The sequence below is a fragment of the Condylostylus longicornis genome, unplaced genomic scaffold, assembly GCF_029603195.1.
Source record: "Condylostylus longicornis isolate FDR11 unplaced genomic scaffold, ASM2960319v2 ptg000169l, whole genome shotgun sequence".
Classification (NCBI taxonomy): domain Eukaryota; kingdom Metazoa; phylum Arthropoda; class Insecta; order Diptera; family Dolichopodidae; genus Condylostylus; species Condylostylus longicornis.
This window is the reverse complement of record NW_026578137.1, coordinates 104,591-119,295: the sequence shown is the minus strand read 5'-3', so window position 1 is coordinate 119,295 and position 14,705 is coordinate 104,591. Positions and strand designations below refer to the sequence as shown.

The 14,705-nt window shown below is 26.3% G+C and overlaps 2 protein-coding genes across 2 annotated transcripts; one reads left to right on the top strand and one right to left on the bottom strand.

Annotated features, from left to right (window-relative positions):
- Positions 1–776: 776 nt before the first annotated feature.
- LOC129616275 (lysophospholipid acyltransferase 5) lies at positions 777–7,465 on the bottom strand. Its single transcript, XM_055531845.1, has 4 exons — positions 6,958–7,465; positions 5,240–5,533; positions 4,338–5,069; positions 777–4,202 (listed from the first exon to the last, which is right to left on the bottom strand). The coding sequence occupies exons 2-4, from the start codon at positions 5,379–5,381 to the stop codon at positions 3,610–3,612; spliced, it is 1,467 nt and encodes a 488-aa protein (XP_055387820.1). The 5' UTR covers positions 5,382–5,533; positions 6,958–7,465; the 3' UTR covers positions 777–3,609.
- Positions 7,466–9,509: 2,044 nt separating this feature from the next.
- On the top strand, positions 9,510–13,194 carry LOC129616274 (protein DENND6A). The gene is made up of 6 exons (XM_055531844.1): positions 9,510–9,945; positions 10,120–10,477; positions 10,597–10,878; positions 10,956–11,727; positions 11,803–12,599; positions 12,680–13,194. The coding sequence occupies exons 2-6, from the start codon at positions 10,127–10,129 to the stop codon at positions 12,890–12,892; spliced, it is 2,415 nt and encodes an 804-aa protein (XP_055387819.1). The 5' UTR covers positions 9,510–9,945; positions 10,120–10,126; the 3' UTR covers positions 12,893–13,194.
- Positions 13,195–14,705: the final 1,511 nt, after the last annotated feature.

Sequence of the window (14,705 nt, the reverse complement as noted above, 5' to 3'; positions counted from 1 at the left end):
ATAAAATGGTAAGTGAAAAATTTTTGATCTTTATTTTTATTAAAAAAAATTTCATTTTCGTTTATTATTTAATTAATTTTTGTATTTTTAAAGCATATATATTCGACAATGAATTGATTTATTTATTTCTAAAAATTAAAAATTTAATTGTGTAAATAATTTATTTTAGATTTGATTGATGTAAATAACACGATAATAAAATTAGGAATTTTAGCTTAGACGTTTCTATGAAACATAGCAGTTGAAAAAATCTTTATAGAAAATTTAATAAAAAATATTAAGAGCCTTATTCTAGTTGTCGCGTCACTTACGTGACATTTGTCGTTGTCGCTGTCACATCATTTGAAATGTGGTATTCTGGTTGTCGAGTGACGTGAGGGCAAAAAAATAATCGAAAAAGAAACGTTTCAAGTGAAATTGATACATTTTCAAAAGGAATTTCGGCGAGTAAAGTTCAAACTATTATTATTTATATTTTTAAATAATAAAAGTATATATTTATATTTTAAAATAATAAAAAAGGTCATTTGCATTATGGTTTACGGGTTCATCTCTTTCCGGTAGTGATGAAATTTTATTGACCAGATTACATACAATAATATTAGAGTTATTTATTGTTAAGGACCCTTAAACATAAGAGTTTTAATGTTCCTTGGAGGTATATAAGAAACCTAAACTCAAAATTATTGAACTGAAAATTAAAATATCAATATTCAAAATTTTTCTGAAAATTAAAAATTTAATGAATAAAACAATTGATTATATTTAAAAGAAATTAAGAGTATTAATTTATTTTTAATTCAGAAAAAGAAATTATATAAAAAATTTATAGTAATTAAAAATAAAAAAAAGAATTTCATAAGGTAAATTTGTTTTGTTTTTTTTTTTACAATATAAATTGTTTCAAATTTTGTTTTAAATTTAAAAAATTTTTTCTTGGAAATTGTCTTATATTATCTCAATTACTGAAAGATAGCATATATCAACAGAAGCAGTGTGACGGTGAAACAATTCGAATCATTAAGTCAATTTTTCGATTAAAACTGATTAATAAATTAAACTGAAAATAATTTAATTTCTAAATTCACACAATAAAAAAAATAGTTCATCTGCAATAGTTCTTTTTTTTTCGTTTTTACCGACCGCATTGCATACAATAAGGAAGGTTATGTGATACCACCAAATTTCCAAAATTTGCGGAGTTTTCAGCATCATTTGTCAGATCTCGGGAACTGGACTTTTATTTACATTTTGATTTATTTTTAAGGAGTAATTTAACAGATTAACTTGAAATTTTATATATGTATAGGCTTTTACTGCGGACTAAATTTACATTTTTACGCATTACATTTATACACATAAAATTGATCAATTTCCTTGAAATTAAATATTTGATTTTGTTTGAAAGCTTATAAATTTTATCGGGGCTCTGAAACTGAACTTTTACTAGAGATGATTTTAAATTTTTTACCATATCTAAGGAACTAATTGACGGAGTTTCTTGAAATTTAATGTTTGGGTTTTGATTGGTACCTTAAATAATTGTCAGACTTTTTAAGAAATTCGGACACCACAAAGCGAAACTTTACTAAGAGCCAAATTTATATTTTTCTAGGTATATCAGCTAAAAGCTTATTAGCGTCTTTAAAATTCGAAAGAAGTATTTAAAAGACATTTTCATAATCTTATGAAACATTTTTGCTAAACTAGACAACACACCTTAAATCTGACCGATAGCGCAGTGGCTAAGGCGCTGGTTCTTCATTCGGAAAATCGCGGGTTCAAAACGGTCAGATCATAATAAATATTTCAATAATTTATAACATATTATTCAATATCATAACATATTAGAAAAATATTATTTATTTATAAATATTGGCTGGATTTCGCCCAAACAGAAGCTGCCTGGACCAAAATAATACCCTTCGTATAATTGTGGAACAAGCAAATGAATGGAGAACACCTCTATGCCTCATATTCGTTGATTTCAAGAAGGCTTTCGACTCCATCCACAAAAATGCAATATGGAAAGCTTTGGAAAAAAGGAGTGCTCCAAGGAAAATAATCAACATCATTATGAACATGTATGAAAATGTGGAACCTTCAGTATCACATAATGGGAACATTAATGAATCATTCACAACAAACGCAGGTGTTAAACAAGTATGGCCGCTTTCGCCGCTACTATTCAACATAGTATTAGATGATGTCTTGAGGGAATAAGAAGTGCTGAAAGAGACATCTATTAGTCGGATGACCAATAGACCTTGACTTCGCAAACAACTTATGTCGAATATCTAACAATCAAGAAGATGCGCAGATACAAATTGAATTACCTGCAGCTAGAATCCCGAAATATTGGCCTAGAAATTAATACAAACAAAACCAAAGCAATGTACATACACCTTGTTTATAACAATCCAAGTAAGCTAAACGGCCAAGACATTGAATAAACAACTAACTTCTGTTATCTAGGCAGTATCATGACGCCAACTGACGGTATTAATGAAGATGTACAGAATAGACTAGATAAAGCTAGAACAGCCTTCATCAGACTCCGCCCCATATGGGAAAGCTCGCAAATATGTAGACATACCAAGTTAAGTGTATTAAAATCATGTGTAAAATCAACATTAGCATATGGCTGCGAATCATGGCTAGTCATCAATTCCATCAAGAATAAATTGCAAGTGTTCATAAATAAACACCTAAGAATTATATGCCGAATATTCTGACCGAACAGAATTAGGAACAAAGATTTGTGACAACTAACAAATGAAGAGCCTGTAGTGAAGCAAATCCCCCGAAGAAAATGGAAGTGAATTGGTCATACATTTAGAAAGGAAGAATGCATAACAAGAATAGCGCTGACCTGGAATCCTCTAGCAGAGACCAACCAAGAGTTAGACCCACAACAACATGGAGAAGAACAGTGTTACAGGAACTAAATAGATACGGAATCCCGTGGGATGAACTAGAAGAACTAGCGATAACAGAGAAGAATGGAGACTTCAAGTTGCCCTAAGCTCCCAAGTTGCAGAGTAACTTAGATATGACATACCAAGATATGACAAAAATATGTAGACATACCAAGTTAAGTGTATTCAAATCATGTGTAAAATCAACATTAACATATGGCTGCGAATCATGGCTAGTCACCAATTCCATCAAGAATAAATTGCAAGTGTTCATAAATAAACACCTAAGAATTATATGCCGAATATTCTGACCGAACAGAATTAGGAACAAAGATTTGTGACAACTAACAAATGAAGAGCCTGTAGTGAAGCAAATCCCCCGAAGAAAATGGAAGTGGATTGGTCATACATTTAGAAAGGAAGAATGCATAACAAGAATGGCGCTGACCTGGAATCCTCTAGCAGAGACCAACCAAGAGTTAGACCCACAACAACATGGAGAAGAACAGTGTTACAGGAACTAAATAGATACGGAATCCCGTGGGATGAACTAGAAGAACTAGCGATGACAGAGAAGAATGGAGACTTCAAGTTGCCCTAAGCTCCCAAGTTGCAGAGTAACAGGAACAAAAAAAAAAAGAAGACAACACACCTTGCGGTCGGTTATGTGTAGACCACATCAGATGTTTTTTTATTGGCTTTTGTTTTTATCTAGGCTTTTATCATTTTTCTTTGGTTTTGTAACATACTTTTTCATATAAAAATTAAAAATAAACCATGATATCAAAAATATATAACCATAGTAATATAATTTACTATATATATAAAACCAACGGGTATAATTTAAGTAAACAAATGGTACCATACACCATCCCATACAAGAAGTATTATATATTTTCATTATTATGAATATAAGAACTTCACAAATATTCGAATTTATTATATTCGAATATTTTGCTAATATATATTTTGACCATAATGATTCGAATTGTTTTTCAAATGTTATAACACTATATTCTAATAAAAATGACATATAATAACCGGAATGAAATCCATGCCACATTGCTAAAAATAGTAATGCTGATGCATAACTAATTGTACGATTATTTAAAAATTTAAGCCTTTTATAAACATATGATGCAACCCATTGATTTGTATTAATATTAAAAGATTTAACATAATGTTCCATTTTCGTTGCTAATTCAAATATACGTATATTGATGTTAGAACAACCACTCCAATCAGATATACCAGTATTTTTATCAGTATTAACATATGTTAAACCTATAAAAAAAATACCTGTCAAATAATTTTATCTTCCATTTGCTGGAAATTTCTTAAATTAAAATTTTTAAGCTTAAAATCAATTTACAAATATATCTGTTAAATATTTAAACACATTTTTTTTTATTTACTTACCAAAATAAATTAAAGCACCTTCTGTTATTAACCAACATGAAACATATTTATATAATGATAGTTTACCCCATATACCAATATATAATATTTTAGTTGGTAACGATAATATATCAAACTCTTCACTCATTATAAAACTATCAGGTATAAATGTAGCACCAATTTGTCTTATTATTAAATATAATATACCAATACTTCCACGTTTTAAACCAGCTTCAATATTACCTTTATAATTATCAAATTTACCATTTATAAAATTTTTATATCTTTGATATTGAAATTGTGGTCCAACTAAAAAACTAGCTGGAAAATATGTAAATGATGTTAATTGTAATAAATTTGGCATATCATATATTGCATTTTCTAATTGATCTTTTGATAGTTTATCTTTTGATGTTTTTCCATCTGATATATCAAAACCATATCCAATTAAACGTAATACTAAAACACAATGTGGCATTGTCCATTTTATATCATAATCATTACTTTCAGTAAAGTAATAGCCAATTAATAGATAACCCATATTAAATATAAAATTTATAATTACAAAATATCGATATTTACAAAAATATCGGCATAGTATATATGTTATTAATATTGATATTAAACTATGATATACATCATATCCATAATTGAAGCAGCATATTAAAAATCCAGTCAACGCAAAATATATATTTTTAATATTTAGAGAATGTTTTTTAATATGTGAATGATAAATTGCAGCTAATGGATAACCTAAAATAATTACAAAAAAAGGAAAAATATTATAATATTTTAAAAATATTAAGTTATTTTTATTTTCTGAATTAAAAATAAATGCAGATGTACAACCAGCAATACTAAATGCATTGTGTTTAAAATGCGACTCACAAATTGTAAAAAAAAATAATTTTTTTTATACTTACCAAACAATAAAGATATTAATAGTTTTAATGCCGGTTCGGTTGCCCCTAAAGAATTTGCCAGTGGACCAAGAAACCCTTGATTTTGCATTATTTGAGTATTTATGTCTATTTTATCAAAGCCTGTAGTATCATCACTAGTCATACTGTTTTCTTTCAATTTTTTTTCTTATTATATACAGAACTATTTTTGTAAATACTTTTATAATCTACTTTTATCAACTATTAATAAGGAATTCCAATCCAGTTTTAAGTAGCCTAATAATAATGACTAGTCCCCAATTTATGCATATATAACTGAAAAAATAAATTAAAGTTTTATTTAAGATATAGTTGTAATGTAATAATCAATAACACTTTTGCTATTGTAATTTGAAAAATTAAAATCGGATTCTTGTTAAAAACAATGAAATTCATTCAATTATTTTTAATTTTCAAATTAATGTTTAATTTAATTGTTTTAATTGAATCAATAGTCTTCGGATATATTTTGCTCTATCTTGTGTCCATATTGGTCTGGCTTGAAATCGGGCCCTTATTAACGGCCATAAAATTTACCAAGATTTTGAATTTTTACATCGATGTAAATTTGTTGAAAATATTGACCTATTTACATACATACGTGAAATTCTACCTCAACAATTATTAATAGTTAAATTTAATAAAAATTAACGTACACATTTAAGTAGGTACTTACCTACTTTACCTACTTACATTTTTACACGTTTGTTGGTTACAATAATGTGAATTAATTTAAATATTATTATTAAATTAATAATCAGGTTGTATTTTTTATATGTAACTTCACTTCTTTAAAACTTAAAATTTACTAACTAATATCAATAATGGAATGTTGAGGAGATATTGCAAAAGAAAACTTTTTAAATAAAAATTTCGCTGTTATAATCAATTCAAATATTGTCAGTCTAGGTATATATATATATATACATATATCTACCTATATACATATCATAATCGAATAAGAAGATAAAAAACGTACGTTCAAGGTAAAAAAAAAAATAGTGTTTATTTTTGTTTTTATTTTGCCATGCTAATGTCTTCATATCTCTGTCAGATATAAAGGCATTAGACATTTCACATGTTAAATAATAACAAAATCTCTGCCTGACTTACAGCAACAGAATTATTGTGGTGTGTGTTTGCTTTACTGCTGCTCTTTTATAAGTAAATTACGAAATTTCTTAATTCGCAATTTACTTTGTGATCAATGAAAATCTTTTTTAAATAAAAAAATATTTTCGAAGGTTACCACAATTTTTTTTTTGTATTAACCTAAAATTCGGATCATAATAAAATGAATAAGAGTTAATAATATCAAATTCAAAATTTTTATTATAAAGGGTAAATGAACCATTATCAAAACCTAACCCCTCTCTCAGAATTGATTATTCCATACAGTCATAATGTTATTACTTAACTCGCAGCAGTCATCATTTCAGTACGCATTTGTCATTGAACTAATTTTAGAGTTAACTATATATTTATATGTTTGTATATTTGTATATATATTTTGCATAACATTATTTTGCATAAAACTGAAGATTATATCACACTTTTTTATTTATATCAAAAACTAAATACATTTATTTGTGTATATGCGCAACTTGTATGTTTTTATAATATTCCAAAAAATATTTACATTATATCTTAAAATATATAGGTACATTGGAAATATTAAAATAATTTTATGGTATACTTACTTATAAAACGACGTACATTATTATTTTCCCCCCAAAATAAATATAAATTAATAAATAGAAACTTATTTCTAAGTTAAAAATTTATTATGTATGCAAATATATTTGAAGGATATTATTTGCAAATTGATTGTAAATCCATATGTACAATACTCATATACCTCAATATAAACGTGTTTATATTTATTGAGTAAAGCACCCACGTTATAAGTTGCGTTTTGTTTCTCTTATGCGAATTTGTTGTGGTTCAAGAAAATTTTTGCGATAAATCAATTTTTTTTTCCTCTAGGACTCAAAAAACGGTAAACATGTATTTTTGACCATCCTTTTTTGTTTTGGTAATTAATTAAACTTAAATAATTATAAATTATAATTTTTATAGTAATATAGAGGAAAATAAATAATAGTTTAACACATTTATAAATAACAATAATATATTTTTTTTGTTACATTCTTTTAGCACTTAAAACAGTAAAAACACTTTTCTTTTAAAATGAATAGAATGACAATAGTTTGAATAGAGCCCTTATATATGGAAAGTTGGTACAATGTCAAATTACTGTCATGTAAGTTTCATTCTTTCCTTTTGTTACACCACTCTCCTCTCATAAAAACGAATAACATAATTTTACAATCAGTGTTGGTAATTTTACAGTTATTGTACTTTTTTACTGTATGTAGGCATTCTATATTACCATACTACTTTTTTGCATTTATACTAGAAAGTGTAATAAATTGCATGTGCTTATGAAAGTTGTTTGAAAAATCTTGCCGCGAGACAAACATCTAACGTTGAAATTGCTTCTTATTGAAAACTTGCAGTTGTCATTTTTGATATAAATACATTAGAGATTATTAAAATTTGTTTTGAATATGATTGTAAAATCGTAAAAAAACTCCTTACAAGGCTAAAAAATGTAGAAAAATACTTTTTAGCTTTCAGTACACAAGTTAATTTAAAATTATAAAAATAAATATACTTCGTTCCACCTCTTTGCAACGCATATATTTTAATTATTGATTCTATTTTTCTTCTTTTAATTCATTTAAAAATTCTGTTCCGAACTTGTTGTTCTTAAAATTTAAAAGAAAATTGCGGAAAAAAATAATTGCTTTCATAAACGAAATCAATTTTAAACAAATAATAGAATTCGAAAAGCGTGTGCCATATTTTGAATGAGATAGAAACAAAGATGCTCCTGCCTTTAGTAATTCGTTGCACTAATTTCAACAATAATTTGGAGTTTACGTAAAAAATTTGTTACTGAAATTAAAACACGTTCGAGCAATGAAGTAGAAAATAATGACACTGCTATACTAGTATTTAAAAATTAGTCCTTTTTTTAATTGAAAATTTTTTTTAATTGTACTTCCAAATCAGTTTTCTTAAAAGGAACATAGCTTAATCGTCTTTATAATCATGTTATTTTTTAAAATATTGCTTTTGACAGGAAAAAATTTTGAAATTTTTAAATTTGATTTATTGTCTGAAGTCCTCTTTATTGATGTTTAAACTCAAGAATTGTTGTACTTCTAAGCATTATCTGCAATATGTACATATATACTCCTAATCCATTTTTAAGACTTATCTGTAAAAGTTTAAGAAAAATAAACATATAACGAGCTATCAAGCATGAAAATACGAAATAAATTCAAATATTGTACTATGATTTTGACAATGCCGAAATCTATAAATACCTTCTTCCATAGGAAAACAATCTTATTGAAAATAGGACAAAACAAACTTTATAGTCATAATAAATCAATAAATGAACCACTACACTTCCTTTGTTTTCTGATTCTACGTCTATTTACTATCATATTTGTTACTTAAAAGAATAATATTGACGCAGGATAATTACAGTTAGACAAATTGGTTAACAAGAAAAATAAAAATGATGGAATTCTTTTTCTTTAAATTTTGTAAGCTTATGTTATACTTGAATGAAATTTCCATATTGTCACGTGACAAAACATTTTTTATTTTACATATTTAGTAATACAATTATTTTTTATTTATTTATTTTAATTTCAACTTCTACTAAATTGTATGTTTTTATACAATGTATTAAATAACAAATGTCAAATTGTTCCACCACTTCCGCTCAGGTATTAAGATAAAAGTAAGCGAAAGTTTATTTATTGACAGCTGATAGAATTTCTTTCCAATTAAATTTTTTTGACACGGCTGATTTTTTGTATTGTCAAGGTTGACTGTGTTTTTATTTGTTGTACAGTATTGTCATAAAATGTGTGATTGCAATTTGGCCACTGTTATATTGTCCCTTAAATTTTCTTTTATATAAAGTTTTACCCTTTTTTCAAATTTAGTAGTGTTATCAATTTGTTATAGCTGGCTAGTTAGTTTGTTGAACATTCTAGTTGCCGAAGGTTTTTAGCTGTTAAAATGCTTTTGAGTGTGGTTTTTAGTAACGCTGATCTCGTTCGCGTTTCTTGTACATCTGTTTGTAATATTTCCCATTCTTGTATACCGATGCAACGTACTTCTTTTGATCCAGAGAGTCATTTACGTATTTCAAGACTTCAGTCAAGGCTGATTGCGTATTATTGTTGCTCTGGAACTGAAATTGATGCTTTTCAAAGCCACATATGTTAGCAATGAATGTAACAATTCTGCTGTTGATTTCCTTTTCAAAAATGTTACAGAAGACATTAAAGATAGAAATTGGTGTGTAGTGACTGAGTTCGATGTTATCACCACTTTCATAAATGGTAAATTATATGCGGCAACACTAATTTTAGTGTTTTGTATCTAATGAGAAAATTATTTGCATGGCAACACTTGAAATCTTATTTATCAAATTAAAAAAATAATAATAAAAATTTTCACCAGGCTACTGCTCCTCCATTTTACATTCAAATTAAAATATACAAAAGTTTTTTATTTTTTGTTGCTTTTTTTTATAAGAAAAATTTGTTAATTTTTAAATTTAATTTGCTTTTATTATTTGATATAACTCAGAAAATTTTGTAAGTTTTAGTCCAATGATATGATTATTTTTTATGTAAAAATTTGATACCTACTTTTTAACATTGAAAATTTATATATTTTTTATATTTTTATTTTTTGATTTATCAGTTTTTGTAGCAAAATACAGAAATAACAAACATTGTGATAGTAAATTTGTTTTTTTTTTATTTAAGAATATCCATGGATGACAATGTTTCAACAATATGTAGCAATATATTATCTACAACAACATTTGATAAGTCTACTGAAAACGCTTTAATAACATCAGACACAAATCAAATAAATTCGAATGATAACGTGGAATGCGCCAATTGTGGGATTGTTATGAGTTCTGAAAACATTCAAAATTATAATTTAGATAATGATAATCCAGAAATCGAAAATGATAACAATAAATATATATTGTTGGGTAATAATAAAACTTTTTCAGTGCAAGAGCAACAAAAAGATCTATTTAATAATAGATTTTCAGAATGGATACATTGCATGTGTGTTGTAACATTTGATCTTGAACTTGGACAAGCAATGGAGGTAATAATTAAACTTTAAACATTTAAATTTGTTTTTTCAATATTGAAAAATTACACTTTTAACTATATGGATAATTTCTCTCTTACATAAAAAAATTTTTTTTCTTCATAAATTTATAGGAAATATATCCAAAAAATTCAATTTTATCTGAACAAGAAATTATGAATATCTGTTATTTAGCATTTCCTGATTCAAATTCAAGTTGTATGGGTGATACACAATATCACGTACGTTTAAGGTTATCATGTGATAATATTGATTCGCTTCCACTGAATCCAATTCAACAGAAATTTAATGCTCAATGTAAACCAATACAGAGACCTGATTTAGCACATTACTGGGGATTTGTATATTTTAGACAAAAAAAAGATAAAACGATACCTAGAGGATATTTTCAGAAGGTTTCTATAATTAATACAAGATACAAAAAATAAAAGTTAACAATTTGTTTTGTTTTTATATTTCTTTATATTTTCAGAGTTTTATTATATTAACACGTTTACCATTTTTCAATTTATTTAATGAAATTGTATCAGCGATAGCACCGCGATATTTTAATGATGGCAAAAAAGTTTTAGAAATTGTATACGATCAAATTAATCAATGGCCATCTTTACAAGCTGGTGAATCTTATAATCTAAATTTATTAGGTACGATTTATCAAACAGATATACCAAAATCAAATAGCAAAACTCATAATAATAGAAATAAAAACAATTCATATGTAAAAACCCTTAATTCAAAGAATAATTATAATAATATTTCACCATCAACATATGATAATAATATTGATAAATCAAACGATTCAATAATTATAAATAATGATAAATATGATGATGTCAAAGAAATAAACAAAAACCTAGGCAATTTGTGTAAAAAATGTAAAAATAATGAAAAGCAAAAAAATAATAATTATGTAACAAAATTTATTGGTCCAACATTACCACCAAAAGTTTTAACTTCTGTTCATGAAATTGATATATTTCGTTCGTTATCAATTTATATATCAAGTATATATACACTATGGGAGTTAGTTTTAATAGCTGAACCAATTGTTGTAATGGGGTCATCACCAGCGGATTGTTCTCATATGGTTCAGTCACTTATTTCACTAATATATCCGTTATGTTATTTAGCTGAATCTCGACCATATTTTACAATACATGATAGTGAATTTAGAGAATTTACTTCACCATCAACTAATTTTTCAGACATAAATATCAATAGTGGAGGTTCTATAGGAAATAATGGTAACAATAATAATATACATAGAATGTGTTGATAAAAATATTAATTTTTAATAAACATTTTTTTTTTTTTTAAAGATACAAGTCATAGTAAAACAAATAATTCTCATTCGATGCCACCATCAATTATATTAGGCGTAACAAATCCTTTTTTTGGAAAATTATTGCAACATTGGCCTAATATGATTAAATTACCTGATAATTCACAACAGATGTATTCTATAATACCGAAGTTTTCATTTGGTTGTAATAGTAATAGTTTGGCAAGTCATGAAACAAATAATAGCTTAAGTAATATAGAATATTTATCAAATCCTTCAAAAATAAAAGTGAAAAATCCTGATTTATTAAAAAATTTTAGCAGTTGTAACAGTGGTATTAATAATATATCAACTAGTAATACAAATTTATTAAATATTGTTACCGGTAATTCTGATGGAAGTAATGCACCAGGGCTCTATACAAAATATAAACCGTTTTTAAAAAAGGATAAAACTTTTATAAAAACAATACAAAATGGAGTAAAAACAAAACGGCCCGAGCAAGTACAAACATTGTTATTGAGGCAACATTTTTTGGAATTAACCGAAAGTTTTACAATACCCCTAGAACGTTATATGGCATCATTATTGCCATTACAAAAAGATATAAGCCCATTTAAAGCAGCTCCAAATCCAAATGAATTTAAGCAAGATGAATTTTTGGCTACGCTAGAACAATCTGGACCACATTTAACATCATCGTTAAAGGGTAATTGGAAAGGATTATATATAAAATTTTTTAAATCACCAAATTTCAAAGGATGGTACGAGTGTCGTTATAAAGAGCTTAAGCAAACATTACAAGAACTACAATTAAAAGCTTTATCTGATGCTGTAAGACAAATATTTTGTTTTATAAATCAAATTTATATAATAATAATTAAATACTATATTTTTTTATTTTATTTTCTAAGGATTTGAATCAATGGGCACAAGGTAAACAGGAAGTAGAAATAATTGATATGATATTAAAGTTAAAACAAAAATTAAAACTTTGCTCAGAAACGCAATCATATAATGAAGACGTGTTGAATTCACCAACAAGAATTCAATTAACAAAACAAATTGAAAACATAACTCAATCTTTACCAGATGATCTTAAACTTATTATACAAAAATCAACCTGAAATTTTAGTAAAAAAACTCAAAAAGACAAAAAAAAGAACTAAACAAAAATTAAAATTAAACAAGTTTTTTTTTTAAAGAAATGTAGGTATATTCTAATAAATTTGAATTTTGTAAAATAAAATAACAAATATTTGCATGGAATCCCTTTTAAATTTTGAAAATAAATCAATTTTAAGTTATATAAAAACAAACTTGTATAAGACCTGTCTTTCGGTGAACATAAATAAATCGTATAGTAAAAAATACTAGCTGAAATTGATAGGCATGATCTATTCGTACATGCAACTAATAAATCTATCAAATGAATGCTTTCTAAAAAAAGTAGAGGCTAAGGTATAAAAAAGCGCATATTTATATGTGTACGAAAATTGTTTTCAGTTTAAAATTCCCAATTTATTCATGTTTATATATGTATATTTTACTGAATTCTTAAGCAACTTCGTGTTTTATTGTAGACAATATGTATATTAAAAATAAGTAAAATATTTTCTTATGCTTTGATAGATCTGTTCCATTACTTATTTTTAGAAAAACCTTAAACAACGAATTATAAATATTAATATGTATGCATTTCTAATTCGCTAGCCTTTAAAAGATACATAACTGTAAAATAAGGTAAAACATAAAAAATTTTGAACTCATCTTCATATTTACAAAACAATAGCTATTTTTTGTGTCACCTGCATTATTGATCTCCTTTAAAGTTTCGACGCCTTAAAAGTATGGGGGTTTTCGTTTATTCAGTTCAGCTTGTAGCACGTTCGAAAGTTCATGCTACATACACTGAAATTATAAATCGTTAGGAAATTAATGGCTGCAATGAAGGGCGTTCGGAAATTAAATCTGCAATAAAGAAATGTTAGAAATGTAGCGCAGACCTCTAGTATAAATTTTGTCGCTGCCTCATTAATTTTTCTTTTTTTTTAAATTTAAAATTCAAAAAAAATTAAATTTTGAAATACCAGATTCAGATATCTGAATTTAGAATAGATTTCAAATCTTTTTAAAATTTCTTTATTTTGCAGTGAATTGGAAGGCGAAAAGTATTGGGATACAATTTCATAAACAATGTCATTTCTGTTATTTCCGAACGACTGATTATTTAGAAGTTTCAGAATTTGTAAACAAAAAAACCTCAGCTAAAGTTTTTACATACTGTTTAAAGCTGCGGCTTAGAAATTTTAGTTGTAATGTAGAACTAAGAACACAGTGTGTATAAACGAAAACCCTTTATTGCTATTAGCCTGCTTCTATAAAGATAATAATACACATTACATATTGTATAAAAAAAGAGGATTGATAAACTGTTCTATAAAGTTCTAGAGAAAATAGGATGTTCCATGCCAATGAGTACTTGTTAGTGTAAATCAAGACTGACAGAATTAACGAATTTATACGAATTCTTATGGAAGCTATAGAAGGGTCGGCCCTTTTTAACATCATAAATCTCTCACAAGATCAACTTTTTTTAAATTTTTAATTAGAAAAAATTAAAATTCAATATTTTTCTACTTTACTAGCGCTTACATTCTTAAAGTATTGTGTTATCAAAATATTAAAAAATTGATTAAAAAAAACTTCCAGGCTCTGTTCATTTTTTTAAGATTTCAGTAAAACGAATTCTTCAAAACGAGAAAAAAACTTTAAAAGTTCATACAACTTTCTTCATATTTTTATTATGTTCGTTTTTATACAGGGGGCAATTTGACGCATTTTTATAATGAATCATCAGGCAATCTGTGTCTCGCCTTTCGACCGACAAAGAACTTCTGCAAATAGTTCCCTCTCAAATTTTGTGTAACTTAACTACTA